The 20623-nt window shown below is 39.8% G+C and overlaps 1 protein-coding gene across 1 annotated transcript in view; it reads left to right on the top strand.

Annotated features, from left to right (window-relative positions):
• ARFGEF3 (ARFGEF family member 3) overlaps positions 1-20623 on the top strand; it is a 232027-nt gene that overhangs the window by 95832 nt on the left and 115572 nt on the right. Inside the window, exons 5-7 of the mRNA XM_007946301.2 lie at positions 4205-4273; positions 16681-16803; positions 20472-20514. Of these exons, the coding sequence (XP_007944492.1) occupies positions 4205-4273; positions 16681-16803; positions 20472-20514 (235 nt within the window). The remainder of the gene's footprint in view (positions 1-4204; positions 4274-16680; positions 16804-20471; positions 20515-20623) is intronic.

Genomic DNA, 20623 nt, shown 5'->3' with positions numbered 1-20623 from the left:
CTCAGTCCGCTGCCAGACTGCAGCTCCGTGTGTCTCCTTTTTTGGTATTTTCACGCAAATTCTTCTGCTAGTTGGGGTTTAGTCCACTTTTGTACCCTTCCCTTCAAGTCTCAGGGGTCCAAGATTATCTTCTATGTCTGTGTTAATTGGTTTCCCTTTTCTTTGTTGAAGAGCGTCTGTGCAGTCCTTGTGCCTAGTCCACCATCTTGCCGGAACTCCTTCCACTTGCAAGTTTTTAAGACCCTAGTCACTACTCACCAAAGTAGAATGTAGAACAATGTTTTTGTGTAGTATATTATGCCAATTGAGCTTGATGTCCCCTGGGACCATGGTCCCAAGCCCACAGGTCTAACTACTTGCTCCCTCAGGGTGGTTGGCTGTGGCCAAGAAGTTATTTTAACTTTGCCTCTTGTTAGCTCTATTATATACTTGGACATTCTTACAGCACATACAAATATGTATGTAGAAACATTGACTACCAACCTCATATATGGTCATGGGTATATTCCTTTTTGCCTGGACATACCTTTTTTCCAGATTCTTAGCAATGCCTGATTCTTATAATAAACAGCTAACTCACCTTTACTTCTCCTTTTTACCCAGGGTTTCTGTACACATTTTAAGTTGAGGTGTTGCTTTTTGTACATGGCAGCCTCTGGTTATTGTTTGTTTAGCTATTGGAATTTTTGTAAGGCATTATAATGATGTTTCCTTTTTGTAGAAGGCTTTGCCCCTGTTTTCCCTATTCTCCTCTTAGCTTGTTTTATGGGGACAGTGCCAGCAAACTAGATTACTAGACTCTGCCTATTACTCAAGGTCCTGCTGTTCAGTGATAATGTAGTCAATATGGTTTGATGATACTGTGAGGGATGTATTTTTAATAGAATTGCCCTCAGTGTTTGGGTGCTCATTTTCCCCTAAAACAAATGTGCTCAGAATGTTAATCTAAACTCTTTGCCCTCATTATGCAATGGAAGTGAAACATCTTAAATTAATTTGCTGTTGCTCTAAATTTCCTACACCTAGTCTGTGTTTTAATCCAGTGAATTAATGCTTGTGAGGCACTGGGAACATTACAGTTTTCCCATTTATCCTTTATGATAAGTCATTTCTGTCTGACACATCATCTCAGCTAGACACTGTGCCCTTTATATATCTGCAAGTCACAGGGGGCCATACAACCGTCAGCCTGTAATTTAAACCTGCTGTGCTTTCCACACCACCAAGTGTGTATGAATTTAAGGAGCTAGCTAACTTCAGTAATGTGCTTCTCTTTCATTTTGTTGTTGATCGTAGTTTAGTCTCTCCTCACCCCATATAGCTCAATAGGTTTTTTAATATTGGTGGCCAAACATTAGGTGTGGCAACCTTTCTTCAAGGATCTTTTGAACTCTGGTCACCATTGGGTGGGAGGGTAGGTGTAGGGATCCTCGCCTCCTAGAGACCATAGCTGTGAGGCCTCCTTCTCTATTTGCTGGGCTTCCTCTGTCCCCCCGAAAGTCTTGATTCCCAGTACTCCCAACCCAAGGCCCTTCACAAGGGCTTTGCTGTAGGTACTGCCCTCACTATCTCCAGCCACTGCAGCCAAAAAAGGCTCTCTTCCTCACAGAAAATGTGATTGGTTTTGGGAAACTTCTTTCTACACCTACCTTACAAGAATGCATTGAGTGTTAGAACATAGGAATTTGGTTGTCAGTCCTGTAAATAATGTTCATAATTAACCAGTTTGGAAAAATTCTTGCCGTCATTATTTTAATATTGTGAAGTGTTGTCAGTAGCCAGTTTTATTGTGAATACTTAAACCAAGAACCAAAATGCATAGAGACAGAAAGTAGATTAGTTGTTACCAGGGGTTGGAGGGAAGGGAGAATGGGGATATCAAGTTTCCATTTGGGGTGATAAAGACTTTTGGAAATAAATAATAATAGTGATTGAACGAGGAGCTCTGGTGGTACAGTGCCTAAGGCATTTGATTGCTAAACAGAAGGTTGGTAGTTCAAAGGCAGTTCCCACCAGCTACTCCACAGAAGGACGATGGGGCAATCTACTTCCATAAATATTTATCACATTGGAAACCCAGTGAGGGTCAATATGAGTTAGAATTGTCTCTATGGCAGTGGGTTTGGGTTTGGTTTTGGTGATTGAACAGCATGTTGAATGTAGTTAATGCCAGTGAATTGTGCACACAAAAATGCTTAAAATGGCAAATTTTATGTCATATATTTACCATAGCAAAATTTTTTTTTAAGTTTTAATTGAAAAATATAAGAGCCAAGATGGACCTTCTCCACCTCCATAGACCACCACTACCAGCAGCCATACTCTCCTACTCTCCCACCCCTTCCCTCACGGTGAACAACTTAAAAAAATAACAACAACAAACAATAACTCAAGAAAGGAAGCGGTATAATGTAAATAAATAAATAAATAAATAAAAGTAAGAAAGCATATGAGAAACCTCCAAGGGCCTTCCAGAGGCAAATGGATCTTGTATTCTAATGAGGAGATTATGAATAAGTATTAAGCAAACAAATAGCTAATGAGACTGCTCTGAAGTAAATGAAACAAGGAGATGTGATCGGCCATTTCAAAGAAGGTGACCAGTGAAGCCTCTCTGAAGGTGACATTTGAGTTGAGACCTAAAAGATAGATATCAACCGTGTGAGAAGTAAGCATAAAAGGATCCAAGGACAGAGGGTTTCAGGCAACCATGTAACACAACCATTGCCGTGGAATCGGATCCAACCCATAGCGACCCCTCCTTGGGTTGCCAAGGCAGTATCACTATGGAAGTAGATTGCCCAACCTTCCTTCCGGGGAGTGTCTGGTGGGTTTGAACTGCCAGCCTTCTGGTTAGCAGTCAAGTGCCTTAGACATCAGAGAAATGCTTAGAGAGCTGGCACCAGCAGGCAGAGCTACAGGTAGGGCATGACTGTTGAGTTTGGGATCAAGAAGCAGATACTCAACACATTCATGTTTGGGACTGCTTGTGAGAAAAGTTACAATGTCAGAAAAGCCAAACCGAGAAGGGGAGAGTCTGGCCTCTTATCTACCAAAGTAGAAGCAATTCTTCAAATGCCATAGGCTTTTATCGATCTGTTCCCTAATGGCTTTGCAAGTAGAAAGTGAAATTTTTAATGGTCCTTAAAGAGTGTGCAAATGTCATCGACCCATTGTCTATAAAAACCAATGGCTGTCTAGTCAGTTCCCATTCAGAGCAATCCCATGTGTGTCAGAGTGGAACTGTGCTCCACAGGGTTTTCAGTGGCAGATTTTTTAAACTCAGCCTGCCATTCCTCGGAAGCACCTCTGAGTAGTTTCAAACCTGCCATCTTTTGCTTAGCGGCAGAGCATGTTAATCATTTGCACCAGACAGGGACTTCTACTGTCTGTGTGTCTTGAGAAAGAAGAGGAACCTGGGACTGGAAAATAAATAAACCCCATGCAGCCTTCTGGAGAAACTGAAAGAAGGAAAACCCAAACCAAACCCACTAACATTGAGTCGATCTGACTCATAGCGACCACATTGTGTTTCCAAGGTGCTAAATCTTTATGGAAGTGGATTGCCCCATTTTCCTTCCACAGAGCAGCTGGTGGGTTTGAACCTCCAACCTTCTGGTTAGCAGTCAAATGCTTTAGGCACTGCACCACCAGGGCTCCTTAATAGGAAGGAGAAGTGCCCTTAAAAGAATTTCTGATCCTGTGTAGATTTGGGAAGGGCCCAGGAACCAGACATTATGATGAAGTTTGGATTTAGGAAGACTTGCAGTGTTGGGTTCAAATATCAACACTCTTAAGTTGTTAGCTGTGTGACCTTGGGTAAATTAGTTATTCATTCTATGTTTCAGTTGCTTTTTTTTTTTTTTCTTTTGTACTTTTTAAAAAATTATTACTATCATTTTTTGGTTTTCACTGCTATGAAAGGACCTCCAGATGTTGTTGAAGAACGATGTTTCTGGCCAGTCTTGTGGTGGCTCTGGGATAGGGAGAAGCTAACAGCCTTTATGTTTTGAAGTCTAGTCTCTATTTTATTAGCCATGTGTGGTTACTAATTAGTTAGCAATGGGTGAGATAGAAAAACCACATTAGACAAAGCGAGAAATAAACGAATAATAAAAACAAGACTCAGAAAATATGTGGAGAAAATTCATTTCTAAAATGTAACCCCTTGTTTTTAACTTTCCTCCCCATCTGTTCATTGCAGGTTTTGCTCTGCATCACCTACACCCCCACGTTTGATCTGAACGGGAGTGCCGTGCTGAAGATTGCAGAGGTGAGGGCCTGCGCCGCCCCCAGCCTCTGTGCTCTGTGTCTGTGCTGCCTGCCTCAGACCTGCTTTGCCTCTAGCTGGGATAAGTATTGGGGTGGAGCTAAGCCCCAGCAGAGGGGGCAAGCCTGGCTCCAATTATGACTGTGAGAATTTCCACTAAGGACTTGGTTTGTAGGACGCATGCTGTGTTGTCCACCGTCTTAGTCCTGTGCTGTGTGTCTTAGACTGCTGCGTGCTTGGGGTGCTTAACTTGAGGCTTTAACCATGGAAATAGTACCAGTTCCCCTACTCTGCTATACCCAGAAGAGCCGCTTTCTCAGTCTTTTTTTTTTTCCCCAAGATTAATTGAAAAGCATTTGACTTTAAAAAATGGCTTTTAAGAGATCAAATGTAAGATGTGGAGAGATGTTTATTGATTAAACTCCATTCCCATCTCTTTAACCCTGACGAATGCATTTTGTGACCATAATTAAGAAACCTTCTCTTTTCAATCTGCACTGCAACTTAGAGTAGCGTGTGCCATGTAGCACTCCCAAGAATCCATCCAATAGAAAACTTGTCTACTTAAATGTCCGGTGTATGCCTCTTTGACTTTTGGAAACATCAACATTCTAAAACTGCACTTTAATATGCTTAGAATGATTTTCCTTCCACTTCTTGAAAAGAATATCTTCAGGATTCATATGTTCTGGCAGGAGAGCATGTTTAGATCACAAAGAGGCAATGATTTTTAACCTTCTGAGATTACTGAGAAAGAGAGAAAGCCTAACTATCAGCTTTCATGGGTAATACTTCCACTAGAAGATAGGTGTGCTTTTATGGTATTGTGTGGCATTAAAGAGTGAAAGTTAGGAAAAATTTTTTGCATCTATCAAGAACAGTCAGGGCTGACTCAATGGCACATAACAACAACAACAACATCAAGAACAATGAAGTAGCAGCCAGTCGATCATTTGCTACAATATAAATCAGTTTTCAAATATGTATTGATATAGGCAGAAAGAACATGTTTAACACATTTATATTTTTATATAAAGAAATATATTGGTTATCAGTATCCAATTTTAATTCAATTTTAAGAATTACTTATGGGTGCTCTTGATATTTGCAAGTTCACTTTTAAAGTGACAAAAGTAGTTTTTGGTAATAACAGGGAACAGTGTTGCATGGAAGATGCTTGTCAGGACTTTGCCATCTGAACGAGGAGAAGGGAAAGGCTGCTTGTCACTGGCAGGGCCACTGCTGATGGGGCAGAGGATGGGGAGGGAGCACAGGGGTAGCAGGGCGGGGAGACTGCCGGGGAGGCCCACCTTCCATGGGGTTTCTTACAATGCTCACAGGATCCAGTTTTCAGTAAGAGAACCTGAGTGAGTTAGCAGACACACACTGCCATAGTGAATGCAGGTCAAGATTGTTCACTGTGGGCATCTGGAAGCCAGAACAAAGACTCAGCAGGACTGCCCAGATAGGAAGGAACTTCAGAACACAGTGTACTCCACCCAAACCAATCAAACTAAAACAAAAGAGAAAAAAAAATCTCAGCCCAAGAATGGCGTACATAGCATTTGAGCTTGATGGTAAAGGGAATAGGCACTGGGGTCCCTGCGTGGAATGGATCCCAGCTCTCCCACCAACCAACTTTGTTGCCTTGGGTACCTCCCTGGACATGATATTTGCTCTTTGTAAAAGAAATGATAATAGTACTCTCTCTTAATGTGGGTGTGCTGATTTGATGAGAAAATAGAATCCATGTGAAGCTTTAGCGCAGGTCCAGCTACATAGCAAATACATGTAGATGTAGCTGCTATTACAAAGCTGCAGATTGATGATGATGGTCAGTGGCCAGGTTTCTGCTGAATGTTGATCTGACTAATGTTGATCTGACCAGAGACCTGAAAGGATGGGCAGCTTCCCAAGAGAACAAGAACAAGATTATGCCCCTCTCTTATTCTGCTTGCAGCCTTCTGAGTGTACTTAGTTGTAAAAGGCTACCCCACAGATTATCAGTATGAAGGTAAAGAAGTCAATAAAAACCACCATAGAAAAGTGTGTTACTTCCAGTAACAGCTTTGACTTAAAGTGTCATGAAAAAGGGAATGTTAAAAAAAAAAAAAAAAGGTGCTATCACTTGCCTCACATACTCTGTTTTGCTCTTGTTGGTACTTGAGCATCCAAATGTGGTAAAAACTCCCTAAGTGATCCTACCATACAGGGTAAGAGGGGAAGAACTGCTCTGATAGCTACTGTTCCTCAAACTAAGCTTTGTTATAAAACCTTATAAAAAGTGCTATTGTGCACTAGTACTGCAAAATGTGGTCCCCATCAACTTGAAAATCAGCATTACCTAAGAGCTTGTTAGAAATATAAAGTCTCAGGCTCCAGCCCAGACCTACAGATGAGAATCTCCAGTTTAATAAGGTCTCCAGGTGATCCCAAAAATTAATATCACACACAAGTAAAATCTTGCTGAAGATAATTAAAAAATGGTTGCAGCAGTATATTGACAGGGAACTGTCAGAAATGCAAGCTAGATTCAGAAGAGGATATAGAATTAGGGTTATCATTGCTTATGTCAGATGGATCTTGGTTGAAAGCAAAGAATACCGGAAAGATGTTTACTTGTGTTTCATTGACTATGCAAAAATGTTCAATTGTGTGGATCATAACAAATTATGGATAACATTGAGAAGAATGGGAATTCCAGAACACTTAATTGTACTCATGAGGAACCTGTACATAGACCAGGAAGCTGTCATTCAAACGGAACAACCTCATGAACAACTGCATGGTTTAAAATCAGGAAGAGAGTGTATCAGGGTTGTATCCTTTCACCATACTTATTCAGTCTGAGCAAATAATCCGAGAAGCTGGACTATATGAAGAAGAATGTGGCATCAGAATTGGAGGAAGACTCATTAATAACCTGTGATATGCAGACGACACGACCTTGCTTGCTGAAAGTGAAGAGGACTTGAAGCACTCACTTGTGAAGATGAAAGACTACAGTCCGCAATATGACTACACCTCAACATAAAGAAAACAAAAGTCCTCACAACTGGACCAATAAGCAACATCACAATAAATGGAGAAAAGAATGAGGTTGTCAAAGATTTCATATTACTTGGTTCCACAATCAACACCAATGGAAGCAGCAGTCAAGAAATCAGACGACGTATTGCTCTGGGCAAATCTTCTGCAAAAGACCTCTTTACAGTGCTGAAGAGCAGAGATGTGTCTTTGAAGACTAAGGTGTGCCTAACCCAACCCGTGGTGTTTTCAGTCACTTCATATGCATGTGAAAGCTGGACAATGAATTAGGAAGACCAAAGGAAGAGTCGATGCTTTTGAGTTGTGGTGTTGGCAAAGAATGCTGAAAGTACCATAGACTTCTAAAAGAACTAACAGATCTGTCCCGGAAAAGTATAGCCAGAGTGTTCCTCGGAAGCAAGAATGGCCAGACGTCGTCTCACCTACTTTGGTCATGTTGTCAGAAGGACAACATGGAGGACAATCCTGGAGAAGGATATCATGCTTAGTAAAGTGTTGTTGTTGTTGTTGTTATGTGTAGGATCACCAAAAAAGGGAAAAGCCCTCAACGAGCTAGCTTGACACAGTGGCTGTAACAATGGGGTCAAGTACAGCAAGGATTTTGAGGATGACGCAGGACCAGGCAGGGTTTCATTGTGTTGTACAGAGGGTAGCTGTGAGTCAGAACCGACTTGATGGCACCTAACAGCGCAACACCATGTGATTCATATGCATATTAAAGTTTGAGAAGCATTGCCACTGCTGGATATCTATATAACTCATCTTGGAGGATGTTCTGCTGGCTCTGTGGACATCAAACTCAAGTACAAGCAGCCTTGAACCCTTACTACTTCCTCTCTGCCAATGCCAATCTACCTGTCCCCAGTCCCAGAATATGGTGTGCCCCACGGCAGCAGCATCCTTCCACTAAGTCAAAGCTTTTGGTTTTCCTAATACCCCTCATCTTCTCTTTCCTCTTTTCCCACCCAGTCATCTCCACATTTTCCGCTTCCCATTTGTCAGGCAAAGGAGCTCTGGTGTCACAGTGGTTAAGTATTTAGCTGCTAACCAAGAGGTTGAACCTACCAGCCACTCTGCCGGAGAAAGATGTGACAATCTGCTTCCATAAGGATTTTCAGCCTTGGAAACCCTATGGGGGCAGTTCTACTCTGTCCTGTAGGGTCACTGTGAGTCTAAATCAACTCAATGGCAGTGGGTTGGGCTGGTTTTGATATATGGCAAAAATATTTCTTAAATGCTTTTGCAGTCAAATTGGCTATAGAAGTGTCCCATGGTTTCTTCTGATATGTATGCGAAAAAAGTCCACTGCCAGCCTTTAAATAATCAGGAACATGCCTTCAGTCCAATCATATTTCTATAATCTGGCATAAGATGAGCATGGAGTAGTTCTGTTTATATGAACAGCATGACATTAACTTATGTTATAATTATAAGCATATAGATGAGTAGTTATTAGATTAATCATGTCTAGGTAAGTTAGGAAAGGATAACAGTAAATCATTATTTGAAACCATTGTTTACTTCAGATATATCAGATGGAAATAAACATTTCTTATACAGACCCCATTTTATATTTCCATTAGTTTGCAAAATTGTTTAGAAAGCCTTTTGGTTTTCACCTTGGAAATTGCTTAGAAAAGGATCCTGCCAGTTCTCAAGTGCTTCCCACCTGCTAATTTAGCTTTTGGAAATCTGCATCTCTATTTTAAAAGAGGACATTTCAGCTAAAAACACCGCTTAACTTCTGGAAGCTTTCTGGGTTGTTTGTGGACTTTTCATAAAAATAGGTCTTTAACTTTAAGAAAAAAAATTCCTCTTTTCTCACATTGTCACTTTGAAATGACTAGGGAAGCAGTTTGGAAAAAATATTTAAAACTTGTATGGAAATGTTGGGAAGGCATCCAGCCTTCTCTCACTTTTCACTCTGGTGTACAGGGACTACTATTCAAGAACAATGTTTACCCAGAAACCTGTTGATCAGGAAATGGTATGTGTACTTAAGTATGAAAAATGAGATTGTTTTCCTAAGGTAACTGCTGAAACTATGGAAGGATCATTAAGCTCCCAAAATGTAAATAAGAAGGCAGGCTTTGTTTGTGTGTCTCACTCTAAGGCACTTAATTAAACTGTGCAGTAATGAAAGGTTTTCAGAATAAGTTCTTCCATGATGCAAGAGGAATAAGAAATATCACTAATAAATAAAAGATGAACAGTTATGAAATATCCAACATGTTCTCTGTTCAATTTCATGAACAGTAATTATTAAAATTCCGTATAGATGGTTGACATCTGGACCTAAGATTTCTTTTAGTATTATGCACAACTCAGCAGAGTTGTTGAGTTACCTTAATATAGGAAAAAGCTGTGGGAATAAAAATCGCCAAGGTCTTAGAGTAAAGGAAGATGTGGAGCCAGAGCCAGAGCCCTGTAAAGTTAGTTTGAAGATGGTTAATGATGCCTTTCCATTAGAAAGATGTGGGACATGTTCTTATACCTCTTTGAAGCTCCACTGAGAAATCTCAAAATAAGAAAACCTAATTCTTAAATTTGTATTTGTTGATTTTATCTTATTGATTCATAAGAAACTGCCAGTCTTTGACTCTATACCACATCAATAAGTTCAAGCATAGTCTGTCTCAAAGACCATTGCCTTTTTCATACTTTTAGGAGCCTGCCTTTTTCATTCTATCTATCTATCTTTCAGGAGCTCTGGTGGCATAGTGCCTAAGGCATTTGACTGCTAACCAGAAGGCTGGCGGTTCAAACCTACCAGCCACTCCTCAAAAGGAAGATGAGGCAATCGACTTCTGTAGTGATACTGCCTCGGAAACCCAAGGAGGGTCGCTATGAGTCGAAATCGACTCGACGGCATATTACAACAACAACAATCCGTCTCTCCCTCCCTTCCTTACTCCCTCTGTCCTTCCATTGCTCTATCACTCAGTTCCCCTCTATCACTCAGTTCCAAACCAAACCAAACCCACTGCCACTGAGTTGATACCTACTCATGGCGACTCTATAGGACAGGGTATAACTGCTCATGGGGTTTCCAAGGCTGTAAATCTTTGCAGACACAGACTGCCTCATCTTTCTTCCGCAGAGTGGCTGGTGGGTTCAAACCTAAGACCTCTTGGTTAGCAGCCAAGTGCTTTAGCTATCAGTGTTTAAGCCTTGGGGCATGTCATTTGAGCAGTGTTTTATATACACACTCTTTTACATACATATATCATCTCTACCACAACCAAATGAGATGAGGAGCCCAAGCACAGTGAAGTTAATTTACTTGCCTAAACTTCTACAACTAGATACTCAAACTTAGACTTTTTATGTTTCAAATATCTGCTGTTAACCCCTATGCTATATTGTTTGCTGGCTACCTTAAATCTTAGAAAATGTTAATAGAATCTTACTTTAATAATTTTGGCAACCAAATTAAATTTATAGTCTTATCCACCATAAACTCTTACCAGGGCATTTAGTTAGATAATTGCTATATGGTATTCTTACAAATTAAGCAGAAGTTATGATGCATTTTGCTTTTTTTCTTACCATATATTCAAGATGCCTTTAGGAATAGGCCACTTTCTTGGGAATCTTTACATAGCTACACTCAGTTCATATTACAGAGCATAACTGATGTTACCATCACACCATCTAATTGAGTAATAGTTTCACTTGTTACCTGGAGAGATTAACAAATGTTGAGGCTCAAAATCTGCCACCAAAGATTCTCATTTGGTGACAATTGACCAATTGTCAATTCCAATTGTCACTAAAGTTTTTTTGTTTTTTTTTTAAGTTGGACTGACTTATAACACTTGTAATAGTAGATGATACTTTAAAAAAAAAAAAAAAAACTTATTATTCTGACATGGTAGCTTTATTTCTGAGATATCCCTCAAATAAAATTCTACAGTTACAGAGCACATTGTCTCCAGAGATGATTGAAAAGAAGGGTGCTGAGATGGCCTGCTCCATTTATCTTGGAAGCATCTTTCTTGTTATATTCTCTGTAAGATTGGGAGGAGTAGCCTCACCTCCTGCACGAAAATCAGGCAACGGAGCAGGGCCCTCTCTCAATCCAGCGGAGGTGACTAGAGTGAGGAAATCCCAGTCTGAAGAGCTTTCCCACTTGTCCCTCTTGAAGCCCTTTCTTTTCTTCTATGTGGGGTGGCCTCTTTATTGACTCTAGTGTGACTCCTCTGAGATGACTATCCTTTGGCTGCTTCCTGACAAATGGGCTCTGAGCAAGCTAAGTCTCCTTTTGCAAGGAATTTCCACATCTCCCTGCAACTGTATCTTACATGGCTCTTGAAGAACTTATCTGAGGTTAGAAAACACAGAGCAATGCAGAGATTATCTTTACTTCTTCCTGGGTTGGTTCATAGGGAAGAGTCTGGATATCAGTAGACTTTGTACACCAAGGGGAAGGTTATATATGTGAAGATGCAAGAATCGATGGGCTGTGGTGTCTTCAGCGTTTTAATATGCCAGCTTAAGCCAAGAAGAACATGAAAGAGAAAGGGGAAGACAGAATACCTGTGTGCCTGGCATCTTTAAGAATTTCCTTGGAGTTGAAGTCAAAAAGGAAAACCAGAAAATTTCCCTAATCAAGCATAGTGATCAGACTTAACTTACACACAAATTTCTCAGGAATAATAAAATGACTTAAGCAGCACCCATATAATGAAGTTCTTTCTGTCACAAACCTACCTGTTACAGATCTTCACCTCCCTCAGGAAGGAGGTGTCTTTCAGAAAGGAAACTGCATGGCTATGGAGTTCTCACCATGATGTTCCCACCATGATGCATCATAGAGTTTGGAGTTAAGTTATTACCAAATTTTTTTTTGGTTCTAATGTGGTAAAAATGTGTCTTCTCAATAAACCAAACCAAAATCACTGCTGTCAAGTCGACTCGCCCCCTCCTTGGGTTTCCGAGGCAGTATCACTATGGAAGTAGATTGCCCAACCTTTCTTCCGAGCAGTGGCTGGTGGGTTAGAACTGCCTTCTGGTTAGCAGTCAGATGCCTTAGGCACTATGCTACCATAGAAGATATTTCTTCTGCTTTTCTGCAGCTTATCTTATAGTTTCTGTTTTATACCACAATAAATTATTTTTCATCTTCATAAAAAATTTCCTACTATAAACATGCTAGCTCTTCTCTTACGGAACTTATTACTCAGTAATATGCAATGTTGTATTAGAGCAGTGCTACTGAACTCATTCAAACAGGAAAGAGAAGGTAAAATGCACAGTTCAGCACAGTGGGGTAATAGATACTTGGCAAAAGCAGACACATCTCCATTGTGGAAGCTTCTTCAAAATATGTGATCATTTGGTCAATGGCTATTGAGTGTCTGCTATATTCCACTGTGATGCTTCATATTTAGTGATTTACTTATTCCACCCTGGGCTTAACCTAGTACAGTTATTTATTAGTCTACTTATTCAGTGGGGTACAGCTTTCATTGCTTATTTATGGCTTGCAGGCTTATGTTTTCTTGCTCTTTTTTCTTCTGCTTTTGGGTTTGTTTTGCTTCATTAACCATTTGTGTTTTTGCTCTCAGTTTTGTTTAGCATGTTGTAAAGCTGGATGTCCACAAATGCATGAAATGATCAAAACGTTCATTATGAAACTCCTCACTGCCCTGTGTCTTCGTGCATTCCCCGGTGATCAGGGGCCTGTGGCTTGCCAGAAGGTATTTGACTTGGCCCTTTGAGCCTGCGGGAGAGGTGCAGGACTGAGGCTTTGTGCATGTCAATTCTTCACTGCAAAGCAAAGGGCCTGGGGAGGTAGAACTGGTACTGGTGAGATGAAAAGAAGAAACTGATGCACTCTTTCCCAGAAACTCAGCCTGACTTTGGATTTAGTATTCTTTTAACTTCCTTAACTCAATGTGGTCATTTTAGCACTTTGCTGAGATGGAGGAAGGAAAACATTCACATAATGAGAAATCACTGACCTTGATACAGTGGTTGGGTTGCTAAATGAAAGCCCCAGTTCTGTGAACCTTAATGATAAATAAAACAGTGTGCTTAAGAAACTTTTTTTCAGAAGTTGTCAGAATAGCTGATAAAGCATTTCTTTCTGGATACCTACAAACAGAGATGTTTTTGAATACATGGTCATTTTTATATGTAACAGAATGTCCTCTTGCCATATTTAGTATTTATATGCACAATATTAGCAGAATGAGCTTTATAGAGTCATACTTTTTTTTAGCAGAGTGAACATGTTCATCTTTTCACTGAATAAAATAACTCCTGCAATGTCATTTCCAATGCTGTTCCAGTAGTCTTATCAACTAATTACTGAAACAAACAAAAAAAAAGTGCACACATTAAAATTACAGCAAGTTCATTTGTAGTTGAGGAAGTTCTTGTCAGTTTACAGCATCGTTGGTGTTATATAAAATCCAGTTCCTCATATGGGCTTTCTTTCATAGTCTAAAGTGATTAATGTAATAAAGGGAGGTTAATCTACTTCCATAGTGATACTGCCTTGGAAACCCAAGGAGGAGGGGTCGCTATGAGTCAGATCCGACTCAAGGGCACATAACAACAACAACAGTAGTGAGCATGGCTCTCAGTATTCAGGAGAATTATTTGAAGTGTCCACATTTTATACTGTTTAGTGTATCGTTCAATTCTGAAAATAGTTACTCTCCAAATTGGAGAAGCTGGGTAGAATGTGAGAAAAAGTACAGAACAAAATTCGAAAACATAAAAAAGTCACAGATTACTGGTTGGGTAGAGACTAGTGAAACCCCTAAGACTGTGGCCCTAAGTCACCCTTCAGGCCTGGAATTGGACTTACTGTTGTGGCTCAACTCTCAACCAAACAATAGGCAGGCCTAGGGCTGAAGAACTACAACAGGGAGATGCATTCCTTAGAAAAGACAACCATAGAAGATCAGAAGGGCAGTATTTGCACACGAAGAAAGCTAGGCAGGCAGGAATGTGTAGGTAAGAAGGTCACAGGGAAGGAGATGGAAGGAGAAATGTTACACTGTGGGGATTGTAATCAGTGTCAGGAAACAAAATGTATATGAGTCGTTGAGTGTGAAATAAATCTGCTTTGTCAAATTGCACCCAGATCACAATAATAAATTAAAAAATAAAGCTACTTTCATCTTGAATGCTTTCAAGGCTTAAAATTCTACCTTAAGTTTATAGTGGCAGAGTTTAAAGATCTTCAAGATCAACAGTTACAAAGATTTTTTGGAAAAACATAAGATTTAAAAAGAACTATTAAATTATGAGGTATGATGGGACCAGTGCCTCATCACACTGGGGGGAATTTGGTTTCATCAAAGTAGAACACTGCAGTCATTTAGATATAGTTTCAAGGCTTATAGACCATTTCATCACATGTGAAAATAAAAACCATTCTGGATTAACACAATTTTCTTTGTGAGAATATACAAATTGCATCTTAAAAACATTATAATTCATGATAATTTGAGAAAATGAATTTAAAATTGGCATGCCCCTAATAGTAGGATGAAAAGTACTTTGAAACTTGCTCTTATTTGTTAGCTATCAAAATGTATTATTCTAGACCAACTCTAACTACACTCTTAAGTTTTATTTGAAATATTAAATATTCATAAAGGTAGACTAAGTTTTCAAAAATTCTATTTTACCTAGTTAACTTTATGAAAAGGTTACTGTAGTGAGGCTTGGCAGACAACTTCACTGGCTTAATTAGTAACAACAAAGGATAACATTGACTCACTCTCCCAACTCAGTTGTCAGTCATCAAATTAAATTTGCCATTTAAATGAGAACACTGTCTTGTCACCATAGATGATCTTGGAGTTATTCCTAGAAAAATAGGTATATTGAATTCCTTTTTGTTTTTTGTGTGTCTAAATATGCTGGTAGCATAGGGCCTAAGCCATTTGACTGTTGACCAGGTTCAAACCCACAGCCACTCCTCAGAAGGAAGGTTGGGCAACCTACTTCCATAGTGATACTGCCTCAGAAACCCAAAGAGGGGTTGCTGTGAGTCGGATCTGACTCAATGGCAGTGAGTTTGTTTGTTTGTTTTAAAATATGGTGTGAAATTGAAAGGATAAAATTTTATGGTAAGAGGTAGAAAAGGGCAAATTTAAACCGTGCCTTAATTTTCATGCCCATCCTTGTAGATTCCAGAAGAACTGTTGTTTGAGGTGCTGTTGAGTCGGCACCAACTCATAGCGACACTGTGCACAACAGAACCAAACACTGCCCAGGCCTGTGCCACCTTCACAATCCTGGCTGTGCTTGAGCCCATCATTGCAGGCACTGCCGATCCGTGCCACTGAGGGTCCTCCCCTTTTTCCCCGACCCTCTACTTTACCAAGCACGATTTCCTTCTCCAGAGGCTGGTGTCTTCTGATAACACAACCAAAGTAGGTAAGATGAAGTCTGGCCGTTCTCACTTCCAAGGAGCATTCCAGCTGTACTTCCTCTAAGACAGATTTCATTCTTCTGGTGGCCCGTGGTATTTTTGGTATTCTTCACCAACACCACAATTCAAAGGCATCAATTCTTCCTCTGTCTTCCTTATTCGTTGTCCAGCTTTCACATACATATGAAAAAAAAAAAAAAAAAAACCCATGGTGTCAGAGTATAACTGTGCTCCATAGGGTTTTCGGTGGCAGATTTTTTTGGAAATAGATTGTCAGGTCTTCCTTCCAAGGTGCCTCTGGTTAAACTCGAACTGCCAGACTGGGAGTTGCTTTCCGTTAGCTGTCAAGCACACTAACCATTTGTGCCACCCAGGGGTTCACTTCATAACCCAGAAGGTAATAAATTCTTTTCCTGTTTCCCTGTGGACCTGTTCCTGATTAATTTCTAGCCATCTGACTTTGTGCTAGCTAGAATTATTTGGTCTAGCTAAAAGTCACTCATTTGCATTCTCCTGTGATGATCAGAAGGGAAATACTTTAGGGAAATACTAATCTTACTGTGTGCTTAAAAATAAATTCCCAGTGATTTTAAATAATGTTGTGTCGTTAGGTGCCATCAAGTCCATTTTCAACTCCTAGTGACCTTGTGTGATACGGCAGAACTGCCCCATCCAGTTTCCTAGGCTGCGATCTTTATGGAAGCAGATAAGCAGGTCTTTTTCCTGTGGCGCTACTGTGTGGCTTCTAACAGCTAACCTTTTGGTTGGCAGCAAGTGCTTAACTGTTGTATCACTAGGGCTTACAATAAAAAAAAACTATTTTTAGGACTTGCCAATAACTAGTCCAAAATCAGGCTGACTTTCTACTTAAGAGGGGTTTGATCTTCTCTGGCTAGTTCCACGGAATGTTGGTAATGAACTGATGTCTACAGAGCATATGTGTTGCTATCTTGTTTCTTACCAGGTGTGCATTGAGACATACATATGTAGCTGTCACCAGCGCAGTATAAACACTGCTGTGCGGGCAACTCTCAGTCAAATGCTGAGTGACCTGACTTTACAGTTACGACAGAGGCAGGAGAATACGGTGAGCCTTGCGGTACCCGCACGTTCATCAGGTTCTTGATGGTGTCTGTGTGTGTAACTGCATGCTGTACTTCCTACACCCCGGCTCCACCTGCTAGGGCTGCTTCCTGCCTGAAACAGTAGCCAGAGTTGTAAAGCCTGCTTGTTTTAGAAGAACGTTCATTTAATAAGTTAAGCTCTGTGGAGTGATTTTTACCTGTTTCATCCCAAAACTTTTAAGAATTGTTTCTGTTGTGGTTTTATGTTTTTTTTTTTTTTTTAACGGTTTCTGCAATTTTTATTTTATTCATTGTTTTTAAGTTGACTTTTTTTCTCTTTTAATATTTTTTATTGTTGAAATGGTTTACATAGAAACATTGTGTTACTAACTGAAATATTAGCAAATACAAGGACTAAATTTGATCTCAATAAAAATGAACAGCAGTTAAAGGCATGGCATGCTCTGTGGTTTGGTACGTGTTTTTCCATTTGTTCACTAAAGGATGTGGCAGGAGGTCTCCTTCCCTTACTGGTGGTGTCAGGGTAAAATTGAATTTGTCTTCTCTGTCATCAAAGCCCAATAGAGCTTTTTGTTCTGTACCTGAAATGTCTGAAATGAATGTTCCTGAGAAATGTAAATGTAATTGGCTTCTGATAAATATTATCTTCTTGGCATGTTAATGAGAGGTTAATTCCTTTTCAGAACTGGTGCATTTTTAATTTGTCTCTAATAATTCAGAGTAAAATTCTTCTTAAAATCTGCAAGGAATGTTCTAATTATTAATGCTATCAGTTATATTTTTTAAGTAGGAAGTCATAGTTATAGTTTGAAACACCTCAGAAATTAGTTTTATTTTTCCAGAAACTTAGTTTTCATATTTAAGTTCACCTTTTTCTTTTCTTTTTTTTTAAAGAGAATCATGGAATTAAGGTGGAACCTTAGAGATCATCTAGTCAAATTATTTTGTTCTTCATTTTACAAATAAGAAAGCTAAAGCCCAGGGAGGTGGCAGTGTCTTACCTAAAGCTTAAAGCTTGTCAATGAGAAATCCAGAACTAAACCCCTGCTCTCCTGACTGACTCCCAGCTCAGGTTCTCTGCTAATACGCACTTCTAACAGCCAGTGCTGAAAAACAGGGACCTGAAAATACAAGTACTGAATTTCTTTGTGTTTTCCACAACCAAATCCCAAGTTTATATTATTTAAAAAAAAAAAATTAAGATACTTTTATTATTTTCACTTGTTGTTGTGTCGTGTGCCATTGAGCCAATTCCAACTTACAGTGACCCTCTGAGTTTTCCTAGGCCATATGTAAAATTGGCTATTCCATCCCACCAGTGAGTGGCTCTGCAGACAGAAAGGCTTAGCAGTCTGCTCCTGCAAAGATTTACAGTCTAGGGAACTGTATGGGGCAGTTGTAGTCTGCCTTACAGGGTTGCTATGAGTCCGAACGGATTCAACAGCACACAACAATGACAGTCTTCACCGATTGCCAGGCCTTTTCTTCTGTGAACAGCTGGTGGCTTCAAACCACCAGCCTTTCAGTTAGCAGCTGAGTGCTTTAGCCGTTGTACCACCAGGACTCCTTTATTTTAGCTTACCTTCTGTTAAAAACTATCCTATTTATACTTGGATTCTGAATATAGTTGTGTGGAAATATTAGTTCAAAAGAAATTCAGGTCTATCAATGAAAACATATTAAGGAAAAAAATGTTTCTAATGGAAATAAATCTAAGACGTTGAGAATTCTCACACTAATATAGAGTCATATCCCATCCTTATTAAAAAGCAACATGATCAAATACTATACTAGTAAAAATATCTAATGTTTTATGATTTCAAACTCCTTTCAATTATATTAGTGCACTTAATCTCATTTTTAAACTTTTTAAATTTTTGAAAAATCTTTGTAGGATGGTATTAGGTTTCCAGTAAACTAACAGTCTTTTAGTTCACTTTAGCATTCCTATTTTTCTTCTGTTGAAGTGGTAACAGTTATAGCTGTGAGGTCTGGATGATACCGTAGGGGTTATCTGCCTCTGTCCGGTCGTATTATGTAGCTAATCAGCCCTCTCTTCCTGCTCATCACTGACCATCTGGACTCAGCCCTAGTCCAAGGCAAGATCCCAAATTAGATGGAAAATTAGTGTTTCCTGCAATTTCCTTTCTATTTATTGATGCAGTCCCTGGAGATAGGATTCTTTGTCCTGGAAAAACACACCAGAGCTCCTACAAATGCTAATACTTTAAACATTTATGATGTCTGTGAAGTAGAGAAATAAGTTTGCCACCTAAGAATGGCTATTTTTAAACACTAAAGTGGGCTAGTCTATAGGAATGGAGAAGTTTCATTCTAATGAGGCTGTATGTTCTCCTGTGGGACCCTTAGCACTGCCTGGGGAAGACGTGGATATAGTGTGGCAATACTGGAAAGACATCACAGGCTATCTCGGTATCAGGAAACTTAAATGGCACAGAAAGAAAATGAATATCTAGAACCCTAAAAGCATTATCATGAAATGTGTCTTCTACCTAATGTCCATCCCTCCCACACATCCCAGTGCAATGAGGTGGGGAGACAGAAGAACCTCCTTCATACTCTCAACTCTGTAACCCATTGCCCTCAAATTAATTCCAACTCATAATGACCCAATGGGACAGAGTACAACTTGCCCCATATGGTTTCCATGGCTTTAATCTTTAGGGAAACAGATTGCCACATCTTTCACCCATGGAGCAACTGGTGGGTTTGAAGCACCAACCTTTTGGTTATCAGCCTATCTCTTAATGACAGTGCTACCCAACTCCTTCTCAACTGTATACTCCTTGAATTGTCCCTACATGGGAAGTAAGTCTTACTGGTTTTCAACATCTTCCCATCCCTAATCTCCCTTCCTTCCAAGGTTCAGTCTCTGCCCTTATAGTGGAGGAGCTACCTAATGACAGCCAAGAATGACTGGTCTGGTTAGAAGTTAATATGCTTCCCCATTAAATAGTAAGAAGATGCTTCTCGCCAGGAGTCATCTTTGCATCAGTGTTTTGAAATCCAGGAAACTGATCTTTCTTATGAGTAAGAATCCACCATGTATCTGTGGCATTGGGACAAATTGTTCTTTATCCAGAAGTAATTTTTTTTTTCTGTTTATGCAGACATTTCCCAAGTCACTGGCCCAGCACCCTGATATCCTAAAGTGAAACATGAAGCTAAGGCTTCCATGAATTTTGTGGGCTCTCTGAATGAATTCTTCTTGGAACTGCTCGGCTCAAATTCAGACATCATAGTCTTTCTCATAAATATCATGAGTAATAAAAAGCGAAGGAGCCCTGGTGGAGTGGTAGTTAAGTGCTCAGCTGCTAACTGATAGGTTGATGGTTCAAACCCACTAGTTGCTCCATGGGAGAAAGATGCAGCAGTCTGCTTCTATAAAGAGTACAGCCTTGGAAACTCTATGAGGCAGTTGTAGTCTGTCCTATAGGGTTGCTATGAATTAGAATTGACTTCATGGCAATGAGTTTGGTTTGGTTGAGTCTAATGATAAGCTATCAAGAGCTGTAGGGTATTCTTAAGGTTAGCTGAGCCCTGATGGCTCAGGATGCCATTTTGTTTCTTAGAAACTTCCATTGTCTAAGTGTCAGGATTATTCTTGCATTGAGTCTTCTAATTGTCCTCTGTGTGTCTCTCTTACTAGATAATTGAAAACCCAGATGTCCCACAGGGATTCGGGAATCAAGGTATGAGATTTGATTTTTACTAGTGCAGTTTAAATATGAGGTATAAGAATGATTACTCGGAGCAAGGTGCTGGGTATATAAAGACAACCAGGAGTTCTCCGGTTAGTTG

The sequence above is a fragment of the Orycteropus afer genome, unplaced genomic scaffold, assembly GCF_000298275.1.
Source record: "Orycteropus afer afer isolate SDZICR_OR568_19922 unplaced genomic scaffold, OryAfe1.0 scaffold00155, whole genome shotgun sequence".
NCBI lineage: Eukaryota > Metazoa > Chordata > Mammalia > Tubulidentata > Orycteropodidae > Orycteropus > Orycteropus afer.
Note: the sequence above shows the minus strand (reverse complement) of the source record. Positions and strands in the feature narration are given on the sequence as shown.